This window comes from Rhineura floridana, chromosome 2, assembly GCF_030035675.1.
Source record: "Rhineura floridana isolate rRhiFlo1 chromosome 2, rRhiFlo1.hap2, whole genome shotgun sequence".
In the NCBI taxonomy this organism is placed as follows: domain Eukaryota; kingdom Metazoa; phylum Chordata; class Lepidosauria; order Squamata; family Rhineuridae; genus Rhineura; species Rhineura floridana.
In genome coordinates, this window is record NC_084481.1 from 122781170 (window position 1) to 122793505 (window position 12336).

The following is a 12336-nucleotide window of genomic DNA, read 5'->3' on the forward strand; positions in this document are numbered from 1 at the left end:
ATAAAAGGAAGCACAAGAACAGCAGAAACACTTGAAGCAATGTTTAAGATGATTTGTTGATATGTCCTCAGGAAGGAAAGGTTTTCTGGATGTGAAGAAATCTCCTAAGAGACCAAAGAAGCTTATTTAATTTCCAAATAGTACTTTGAAAGATGACAGGATAGTTCATCAGCTTCTTCTGGTTTACATATTGCATACTTTATAGTAGACTGATACCTCTGCATTGTACTTTACAATCACTATTATAATATTCAAGGGGTAAGCCACTAATATTCTTATACAAAAATTAGTTTACTCCATTGGGCTATTTAGGAATTTGTTACTGCCAAAGAGTACCTTCTAGTTTAATATTAAAGCTGCACGTCTGATAAGCCAACTGTACAAGAAAAATGTGTAAATTTAGATATTTAATTCTATCTTAGGGTTTGCTGACATTTTAACAAATTATGATATTTAAATAAAGTTGCTAAAATTAAAAATAATTATATGGTAGCAGGAAGTCCCCCATCTCCCTAATTGACAATCTGAATTCAATCACAATGTCCCTTTACATACAGGTCAATTCAGACAGGGATACTAGATTATTCCTGGATTTGGCTATAAATCAAGAACTGCACAGTGAGTTCTGCATAAGCCTTATGCATGTCTATAAGGAGGTCCATGAATTACCGTTGCCGTCTTCAAAGGATCTCAGTAGTTCTTCCCCATAAAAAAACCATGTCTAGCTGTCACATTCAAGAAGATGAGTTTAATGTAAGGGAACTAATGCCAAAGGCTCCAAGGCAAGAAATTGTGGGTGGAAGGTGCTTCTAATGACCAAGAGACAGAAACATTTCCTTTTGCAGCACATTCTGGCCTCAGTTTCTTTGCTCCCAGTCTAGAACCCCACTAATCTGATAAGCTCTAACTCACCTTCCACTTTACCTCTGAAATACTTTTGATGTAATAAACTGGAAAACAATTCTTCATTTTCCCCAATCTTCAAAATGCAACTTTCTTCTCATATTTTATTGCAACACAACCTTGTGATATCACATAGTATCAGAACAAAAAGCAAACTGTCTAAAATGAAATCCTCCTGCTAATTTACAGAAACTCACCTCTCTGAGCTTTGTCAATTTCTGCATTCGTACTGGTTGAACTTGTATTTGGAGGTCTTTGAAGGCTGAAGATTTAGCCGATATGTCGCTGGGTTTATTATTAATGGCAAAATGTCTACTGTCTTCAGAGGAGCGTTTAAAAGGTACCTTTTCTATATTACCAGGTTCTGCATGATCCCATGACACAGCTCGTAGTAAAGGAGGGTGGGAACCAGGTGAATTGAGTTCTGTTTTACAAGAAACCTTTGAATCCTTCAATAATGGTGCTACTGATCCCTTTAACTTTGGGTCCATGGTAACTATCCCTGGTCCTTGGAAAGGGGAGTCATTTTCTTTGCCTTTTTTAGGGAACAGTTTTAGAAGTTCATTTTCACAGATGTTTGTGCTGCTATTTAGAGATACTCTGCCAGTGTCATAACCTGAAGTGCAGGATCTGGATAGATTATTCATAGGCTTATGTGGATCAAAGTTCTCCTTTTGTTCAGTCAGCTTCTCCTTTGGATTTTCCAAAGCAGTTGTGTGAGGAACCAGTCTTCCCTGAGAAATTTTTCTTTCATCATTCTTGTTTCGATCAGTTAATCCTTTTGTAGCATTCTGAAATCAAACAGTATTTAAAATGATACAAGATATGATATAGTAAGTTGGTTTGCTCATAATGCTAGGCGAAACTGTGGCTTGAACGCACAAATGTGTGGGTTCCTGGAGAGATTGTGGCCACTTCGCTCCTGCCCTTATCCTCCTCCTGCTGCTCTGTTCAATCCTGAGCTCATGATTTGTCTAACTCCAGACAAACCATGAGTTGTAACAAAGGTTTGTTCTTGGGTTTACAGCTCATGGTTTGCCTAGAGCGAGACAAACCACAAGCCCAGGTTTAGACTATATACTAAGCTCATAGCAGTAGAAGTTGTGAGAAGTCAGAAATGCATAAATGAAATGCTTACATTAAGAAACATTTACATTGAACCAGTGAAAGATGTAAGCCCAGTTGGGGGGGGGAATAGTGGGAGCATTTATAGAGGGCAATCTTTGGGCACAGGACAGGTGAAGTTTACGTTCTCCCACTGACTGTTGCCTACAAAATGTCCCCACACCCATACATGTTGGAAAACACATGCCCTTGCCAATGTGCAGTTACCCTGACTGACTGTATGCAATAGTTAACAACAGAGCATTCTTACCTGCAGTGGAGGCACTAAACCAATAGTGGATGCACATATATCGGAACCTACAATACGAAAAATAAGTGGCTAAAACTGCTAGCACATATTGTAACATATCATAGTCAGCTCTAAACTCACTGGTCATATAACTCCTACAGACAGAAAAGAGAAACTCCAGTTAACAAAAATTCTGAACGAATCAATACATACCTATCTTATATGAGTCAGATTATAATCAGTACTACTTTTCATTATAATCACTACAGTCATCCCATCTTAATTAATGTTATTTGCTTTTTAATTTATTTTTTGTACAATATATTGCTTTATTGATGTATTGCCTTGTTGATGTATTTTTATATTTGTGTTTACTTTTTCTGTAAACCGCCTTGAGGGCCGTTTGGCCAAAAGGCGGGGTATAAATAAACATTAAGATAACATATGACCCTGTCCAACACTTAAAAGACCTTCAGGGTCTGCTGTGGATTCCATCTTACGATGAGACTTTGGTTGTCTTCACAGCTTTCCCTGTTGCAGCCCTGATTATTTTTATTTATTTAACAGGATTCATATATCACTTAATCATCAAAACCTCTAAGCAGTTCACATAAAATATGTATTTTATAGAATACCAATAAAACCAGATGTTAAAAACAAGCTGACCTAAAAAATCAAAATATAAATAAAATAAACAGTTTTGAAATATATACATTAAAAATACTATTACATATTAAAATATATGCCAAGTTTACATGTCTGGGTAGGTTTGCTTCTAGACAAAAAGTTTTTAGCAGGGGCCAAACATATACAGTGAAGGCGCCTATCTAATATCAATGGGCAAGGAGTTCCAGAGTGTAGGGTCCTGCCACACTGAAAGATTGATTTCTTGCAAGTGCAGAAGAACATTATATGACACTTGTAAAAGTGACAGTTCTGCAGATTGAAGTGGTGTAGGGATATATATTTTATTTATTTAACAAAAATTATATACCACTTGAATGTAAAGACCTCTAAGCGTTTTACAATAAAGATTAAAATTATCAATAAAACAGTTGAAAACAATTAAAACATATTTTTAACAATTAAAAGAGCTACTAACTAAAAAGATTAAAACAGATTAACACCTACAGTACATATATGGGACAAGGCAATCCGTCAAGTAAATTGGTCTTAAGCTGTTAAACTAACTGCAGTTTCCAGACCAAATGCAAGGGAAGCCCTACATACAGTTCATTGCAGCCGTCCAGGACCAGTAGCAGCTATCTTATTAGGCAAAGCTGATAAAAGGTTTTCCTAGCCACTGATGTTACCAGGGGGGCCAAAAAGCACTCTCCAAACGCCACTCTCTGGACTTGGCCATGTAGATAAAACCAGGACCACTGTAGCACAATGCCCCGAATTCCCATCCCATGGAGCCAGAGAAAGTATAAACCACGAACTGAATTTAACAAATAAATTTAACATTTCCAATTTAACATTGGAAAAATTAGAAACTGAGAGAACCAAAACAGACAGTTCTCTCCATCCCTAGTCCCAAGTTAGTTTCTTTAAGAGTGAGTGCACCATCACCTTTTTCATGCAATGACACTTTAATCATGCTCTGGATCCAATCAGGCAAACCTCATCTCCTAGGTTTAATAAGCCAAGAGGGGTCAAGAGGGCATGTAGTTGCAAGCACCTTGTTCACCTTGCCATGGAACCCCCTTCTATGGGAATTCATACCACCTCAGTCCTGCTAACTTTCCATAGACAAGTAAAAGCCTATATATTTAACATATGGCAGCCCAAATGTTTTTTTAACAGAGCTAAATTGCTAGATGAGGGAGGTGTCATGGGAGACAAATAGCCAAATCTAAAACCCTTGTCAGGGTTGCACCAGTAGAATAGAAAATGTGTGCGTGTACCATTCTTTCCCTCTTCTTTCCAATATGCCTCTAAATGACAGTTGCAGGACAAAGGGGCTTTTCATACTCACCTTTTTGGCTTCTCAGAAGCATCTAGCTGACCACTGTGGGATGTTGGACTAGATGGAGCTTAGATGTGATCAAGCATCTTCTTATATTTAGTTGTGGAACTCCCTCCCCACTGAGGTGCATGTGGCAACTTTGCTGTACAGTTTTAGGCAAATGCTGAAGACACACCTCTTTACCCTGGCCTTTGACACCTGAGACATGCTTTTTGGAATTTTTGGTTGTTTTTAAATTGTTTTTAACATTGTATTTTAAAACTGGGACCTTTGGGTGAAGGGCGGGTAATAGATGATGATGATGATGATGATGATGATGATAAATTCACATACTGTTGCAAAACTTTTCCTATTTTATTTGCACAGAAAGATCTCTAGCTTTCCACTTCTAGGAAAAAATTACAAGATCATGTAATAGCCACATTCTATGACTGTTCAACAAATTGGACATGCAGTATTGATTTTACCTGCTGGACTTGGAAGAGTGAAAGAGTTGCTCCGGGATGGGGCGGGTGAAACACTCGGACTAAGTGCTGGGGATTTAAGTTAAACACAACAATGAATAGTTAGTTCTTGTGAGTAGTTAGTTCTCACTATTTAGTTTTCAGTAAGGACAGAATTAAATCTGCTACAGATAATCAGAATGGCATCATGGCATTACAGGGTGATGGTACAGGAGAGCAGTGCAAGTAAAGTAGTACCTCCACTGGAGGCAGTTTCTTTGTGCCCACTTTAATATGAAATAAGGATTTCCATATACAAAAAACTTGAACAAAAATGAGGCATTCCGTGAACACGCTTCATAGGCTGTCAGGCTCAAGACTCACACAGCTTTAATAGCTTAACACCACCATATCTATTACTGCACTGGGTAGGGTATACTGCTCCCAGTATCACAGGCCAGAAAGGAAAGGAACTGCTGTAAGTAATAACCTCCTCCCCCGCAATCCATTCAGTGCTTTACCCAAGATCAGTCTGAGCCTCTCCTGATGCAAAGGCCTCTGGTTCCAAGACATAGGATCTATTTAATGAGTCCAAAGCAAGTGGCTCCGAAAAGATCTCACAGAAGCTCTAGAGCATCAAGGCCTATGTAGAGGACAGCTCTACTTTGACCTTATCAACATGTTTGGAAACATGTGGCATAGATCTCCTGAAACTGTCCCACTTAATAATGAAAGCGGGCAGACAACATGTTTAAAAGTTCCCCTACATTAAAAAAACAAAGGCTGGTATTCAACTAAACAATTGTGCAAGTGGACTGACTTCCACTTGCGCAATCCAATTGGGAATTTTCCTCCTCCACCCCTCCCCCTGTGCTGTCTCCATATCAGCTCTGGATGGTTGGGGGAACACCCAGAACAGATAAAGGGATTACAGGGGGTGGGAAGCAGGGAGAGAAAGTTATGTTGTGCAAGGAGAAATCCTTGCACTGATGAAACGTTTACATTAGTGCTATAATGAATGCAACCCAAAAGACAAATGCTATGCATGGGTGGATATTTGTTTATGAATTTTTTATTTTTTCCTCCAAGGAGTTTAGATGGTGCTCATGGTTCCTCCACTTTATTCTCAGATCAGCAAGTTAGTTTGAGAAATTGCAACAAGTCACTTGTTCATAGAAAGAAAGTCACATGGTAAGCTCCTGGCTGAGCCAGGATTCAAACCTACGTCTCCTTGGTCTTAGTCCAACACTCTAATCACTAGGGTTTTTTGGGACAGTGTTCATTGGTATGGAATACAGGCACCTATTTTTTTGGCAGCCATTTTGTGCTGCCACTCATGGCATTTTCATATGATATGAGTACGGGAACCTCATTTTTTACCAAAGCACTACTAACCACTATACAACTCCTCCTCACTTATTTTTAACATGTCAGACTATTCAGACTGTTCCCCTCCACTTGTATTTGAAGTAGTAAAGTCCCTGAAGGACTGTTATATGCTTTTTCTGAGCATATATATTGTTGAGAGCAGGACCAGGGGCACAGAATCAATGGAAGTAATAGAAAGGTGTATTCCCTAACTCCCACCAGACTTAGAATTTTAACAATTCTACCTTCTACTAACCAAGAGAGAACACCCCTGATGTTAAATTATTGGCCAGAAAAATTGGAGTGTTTTTTTTAACTAGACCAACTTCAGTTCTTTAAAGTCTTGAAAGCTTTCAGACCATACAAGTTGGTTCTTTATTTTATGCTCAGAAACTACATGCACATCAAGTCCACACTTATGCTTCTGACCACAGCCAGAATAATATGGGAGAGGGTGCAAAAATTATGCTACTTCTGGGCTTCATGGGCACAGTGGCTCCTCCCTTATACGCTGCCCTTTTCAGTATAGCAATTATATTCAACCCAGTCTGAACCACTGAGTAGTTATCTGCTTCACAGAATTGTGAAATGTTTTACACAATAAAAGTCTGGGAAAAAGAGAAGCTGCTTTTTAGTCAGAATGTCCCTTCCTCCTAAAGTAGTCAGAATACCCCTCTTAGGCAGTGTTACTGCTGCAGGCGTACATAAAGGAAAAATGTGCCCTGTATCACAGCATTACGTGTTTCTAGAAAGAAAAGTAATACTTACAAGGATGTAGGGAAGAATACAGCTCTATTAGGGCATTCTTTGCTCCCATGTTGAGCCACACGGGAACTAGTAGCAGGGCTGTGTCACGTAGCCACCCTCTCCCCTCAGTATTGTGCACTCCCTTTGACATCTACACATACAGTGCAAATGTCTGTAGCAAGAGGGCCTTCATGCATATCGTTGTACACATGTAGGCTTCTTCAGAAACTGCCATTTTAAACAATCGGGATTGCAGATTCCAGGAAGTCTTCATGGGTGCAATTATATGGCCTTCAGCATGTTTGTGCTACAAGTGCAGATGTTTAGGGAAGAGTGTGCCATCCTGGGGGTAGGGGTATATGGCATGACTTGATGAACACGGGAACAAACAATGCCCACATGAGAAGTATGAGGAAAAGCTGAAGGAAGCATGCATCTTTAAATCTAGGAATGATGCTAATAATATGCTGACAAATAAGCATGTAGCACTTTATATGGTACAGTATATTTGTCTTTATAGTGCCACAGGACTCTTGCAATTAAAATGATCATAATTAACATTGCACATTGGCTAACTGTGAGATCCATTTGCATAGAGTTTCAAAGTATGGCATTTAAAACTTGTACCTGCGGGAGACTCTGAAAGGCTGCTTCTGGATTTTCTTCCTCTACGTGTGAGGAACCTCTCACTCACCCTCTTTGCTTCTTCTAACAATTGAAGATTCTTCTTTTTATCTTCATCAGATATTTTAACCTCTGTCAGCTGGTCATTTACCAGGTCAATTACATGGCCTGTGTTATCTACATGGAAAATTATCTGAATTACCAAGCTGTATGATGTATTTGGGCATTTAAAGTCTTTCATCTCTTTGTGTGCTATATGGAATGGATTTTACCCAACAAATTGCCATCTAATTACACTCTGACTAAAATGCTGAATTCCTAGAAACTCTGATACAGCTGAGCGTTAATGAACCATGGACTTACTGCAATAGTGATATGGTTGGAATGCATAATGTCCTCCCACACACTGCAATCTTTGTGTTAAATTGTAATAAACAGGTGCAGTTTATTATTTATTTTATTTATAGCAGAGTTTGCCAGTTTCCTCCTTATATAGGAATATATATTATAATATATATATATATTTATTTCAGAAGAAGCCATGCTAATCACTGAAACACATACAGAGTGTGAGGAGCTGCCCTGTGATAGCATTCTACATCTGGCAAGGGAGTCAGAAGTAAGATTTGCCCTAAACCCCTTGTACCATCCTCACTGATAGAGAAAAAGGAATTGTGCTCACTAGGATGTCATATAGAAGCCTACGTTATTTGCCTGTATTTCCTTTTTTGTCCTGTTCTTGTACAGAGTTTGAGTATCCTAAATGAAGGGTATAAACAAGCTTTCAAACCATTATATTGGATCCTGAAACATAGTACAGTCATTAAAATCTCTACAGGAGAGATACTCAACTCCACAGAAAAGATGGATTTTCATCAAGCCACATCCAAAATTCTGCTATTATAGGTGTAAGATGGACTTTGAAAATGAAAATGTGTTTGAAATTTGTTTCTTACCCATGGAAGTCAGTAAGCTAGCTGATGTCCTAGCATTTCTGTTAGAATGCCGCTTATGAGGACTAATGGGTCTGGAGGAGGAGAAAAGACCAATGAGGAAAAACTGAGCATTACTGAAACTAATTATTAAAACAAAATTCATATGAGACAATTCTCTCTCCCTCTGTACATGCATTCACACACACACACACACAATTTGACCACCATTCAAAATGTTTCCTGGTGGTTGATTGAACAACTGAACTGTGGGCCTGATTTAGACATTTATGTGGGCTCAGATGTACACGCCAATAGAGACTGGTGGCTCTGATGTCAGTGGGGCAGTGAATCTGCTCCTTGAAAGTTCTAAAACCCACAGAGGATTCACTGCCCTGCTGACATCGGAGCCACCAGTCTCCACTGGCACATGTGATTGTTTTGTATAAATTAATCCTATTCATTAATTTGCAGGTGGAAGCCAACTGACACATGAAAAATGGGTTGTATTGGGGGAGAGCTTCTAATGCCTGGGCCTCCCTGAGCCTGGCCTTGTCAACCAGCTCAGAGACTAAGGGCTCATCTACATGGTGGTTTAGTGTGTGTTTGGTGCTATTCACATCCCCTTTTAACTTGCATGGTTCTTATGATGTTACTGGCAAACAGAAGCTATCATGCCATTTCAATCCCGTACTAACACAGTCCTCTGACAATACGAAAAGGGAAAGGAAAAGTCTTCGCTCCATATCTCTAGTGCTTGCAGATGCTTTGCTCTGATGCTTTTAGGTGGGTGTATCAGTAGTTTCCCTCTCCACACCCACTCCCTCCTCTTCCCTTCTTTCATTTTATTTCCTGTGGGCTGACAAACAACTGCTCTCCCCCATTCTGCAAGCTTTTTTTATGTTGCTGAAAATGGTTCCTTATTTTTCTTTTCCCCCTAACTTGTGCACAAAAGCATAACACTGCTCAAACAATGATTTGTATTTCAGCTGTATTGTACCAGTGAAAATACAACTAATCGCACTTCTGGGTGTTGGTTTTTAAATGAAACTAACTGGTAGAACAAACTGAGCATGCTCAGTTGTCAGGTAACAATAGAGAGTGGAAAAGACCATAAGACATGGTCATTAGGAAACTGCGTGATTGATCCTTCTCCTCAGTGTGAATAGAAAACACAGTGTTTGCAGCTAGCATTGAGCCCTTAGTGTGGATGGCATAAATAGAAAATGGGGGTAAAAACAGCATCTTTAGTATGAAGTAATGCTCCCATGTGGATAAGCCCTAAATAATTCCCTGGAGCCTTAAGATGGAACTAGTCATTACAAGGAAAACAGGGTTTCCGACACATTTCTTTTTTAATAGTAATGAGGAGGTGAAAACCTGCCAGAAAAATTGATTGAGAGAGATCAAGTGCCCCCCTTCCCACATTTAATAATTTCCTCCATCCCAGCCAGGTTATGAAACCTAAAGTAAGCCCAGCAGAGGTGATATTTGCCAAGATAATTGGCAGGTGCAGAAAGGTTAAGTGCATGCCTCCTGAATCTTGCCCATCTTATCTTCTTCTGCCAAGTAACATTCTGCCCCTCATTCCCATTAACTTACGGACAAACTAAATGTATCTTTGCATCTGGCTCCAATGGTGATTTCCCCCCAAAACAAATAGCATTTTTAGATGAGGAATTTTCCTCAGCACTGAAAGGAAAAATTTAAATTTCCCTTCCACACCTGCTGTGATCCCAATGGTTACCAGATCCCCCAGGTGATGCTGTTTGCATTTAAAACAAAACAAAACAAACCCTGCACATTAAATGCAGAAAAATGTCTAGTTTGGCCTTTAACAAATATGGATTTGGAAATACACATTTGCCAAGGTAACGTCCCACTCTGCACTTAAATAGTCCTTTGGGACTTCCTACACAGTGCTTTCTGTATGGGAGCTGGACAACAGCCAGCAAAGCAGTATCAATTTTCACACTGTGTGTAAATCCATGAGAAACATTCTCCCCTCTTAAATATGCAAGTTTCCCATTAAATTCATCTCAGTTTTAATTTGTATGAACAAAATATTTTGACATAATTGCTCTAGAAATGTCAGCAATATTTAATTAGTAAGAATAACTTCTGCAGTATGAAATATTTTCCATGCCATACCAAGATCAAGATGGGAGCCAGATACTGCAACCATGGACCACTTGATGGCACCCCGCCATTCTGTCATTGGGTACATCCTATTCTCCCAGAAAAGGGTTCTGGTTTATTGTTGTGGTTTTAATTAGCAGTTCATTGAAATTTTCTATTATCATAAAACAGCAACAAGCAACAGCAACAAGTACTAATACACTTTTAACAAATCTACTTGAAATTGGATGTCATAATATTATTCTATTGTTAGCAATTCACTGAGAGTCCCGTTTTCTGTCTTCATCCAGGTAAGAAATCAAAGCTACACAAGCGAGAAAATTGAGGAAAAAGAGAAATAGGAAACAGGGAAAGGGAAGAGAAGGGGAGTGGTAGTTGTGTTTTAACTGGGCAAGTAGCCAGGTAAGACAGCTGTTCCTTTGGGGCAATGTAGTTGTCAAAAGGTTTTGATGCTGAAATATTTATTTGAAAAACTACGTAAGTATACTTCCTCTAACCAAAGTTTGCAGGATTTAGCCCAAATGCCTGAGAACATCCAAGTATTCCTACTTTAAATCCACAAGTTTAAAGTTGTGTTATTCTTAAAAAACCTGGATATGTACTTTGTTTCAAGTACATAGTCCTACAAAATATCTCCACATGAAGAAAAAGCTGGCATGCTCCAGCAGCGAAAAAAATTTGCTTTGCTTGTTACAAGTATCCAGGACACAGGTCTATGTTCAATTATTCAAATGTAGATTTCATTACAAAAAAGAGATTGATGCAGATGTCCACATGACATTGGCCCCTATAATATTATTTTACAGAGGACAGAACTTTCAACTCTATCCTTACTTATATTTTAGAACGCTATAAAGTTAAGGGCAAGAGTAAAAAAAAACATAGAGAAGGTTTTAACAGAAGCTCAAATCAGCTTACAGCAAATAATTCAGACATTCCTGACTTGTAGAGCTTATACATGTAGCATTAACAGAGTGCTGTAAGGTTCAGTGGCCATGGTGGCTGGTGCTGATGGGAGATGGAGTCCAACAATATCTGAGGGGGGCATAGGTTTCCATCCCCGACATGTGCTTATGGCAGGGTAGTAATCATATTGTATGTGCTTATTTATGTATTACCTGAAAGCCAGATTTTTCTCCCTTTCTGTATCTGGTGTAACTGTGTTTTCTGGAAGAATTATAGAAGGTGCATTGCATGCTGCTGTTTCAACAGGGGACTCCTGAATAGCGTGTGAAAAAATATAGTTTAAAAACTTAACTTGGAATATAAGATTATACCAGAGGAAAATTGCAATGAAATAAAGCTATCAGGAAAACTGCAATGAAATAAAGCTATCACTTTATTTTCACATGAAAACCTAGGGCATATTCACAAGCTCTGCACAATTCAAGGCCTATTCTCTACTGCAGACACTACCTTAATCCAAGAGGTATCGATATACAATTCTTGGTGAATTAGCATTTGTCAACAACAACTTTATAAAGAACCCAGATGTTTCAAATCTATTTTAAAACAATGGAGGACTTTGGGAAGGGTGCTGAGAGTTGTTAGGAGACCCCTATTTTCCTCACAGAGCTACAATTCCCAGAGTTCTCTGGGAAGAGGGACTGACTCTTTCCAGAGAACTGACAGTTGTTGCTCTGTGAGAGGAATTCTCAGCAGCCTTCACAAACAATTCTCAGCACCCTTCCAGGATTCTTTGGGTGAACCCATGACCCAAAGTGGAGTAATAGTGAAATAAATGTAGTATGTGAATTGGCCTATGCCTCACCAGGGCTTCCAAGAGAACTCCAGCTTATACTAACTTCCTTAAAAATCATGCCTTAAATACTAAATTATTTTATTTATTATTAGCAT

General features: G+C 38.9%; 1 protein-coding gene across 6 annotated transcripts in view; it reads right to left on the bottom strand.

The window, feature by feature from the left end:
* The window catches only part of IRAG1 (inositol 1,4,5-triphosphate receptor associated 1), a 97845-nt gene that overhangs the window by 53577 nt on the left and 31932 nt on the right, over window positions 1–12336 (bottom strand). For all 6 annotated transcript variants that reach the window (XM_061610408.1, XM_061610407.1, XM_061610412.1 and 3 more), the window contains 6 exons: window positions 11598–11698; window positions 8365–8435; window positions 7412–7585; window positions 4694–4759; window positions 2279–2325; window positions 1101–1694 (listed from right to left, as the gene is read on the bottom strand). In XM_061610408.1, the coding sequence (XP_061466392.1) occupies window positions 1101–1694; window positions 2279–2325; window positions 4694–4759; window positions 7412–7585; window positions 8365–8435; window positions 11598–11698 (1053 nt within the window). The remainder of the gene's footprint in view (window positions 1–1100; window positions 1695–2278; window positions 2326–4693; window positions 4760–7411; window positions 7586–8364; window positions 8436–11597; window positions 11699–12336) is intronic.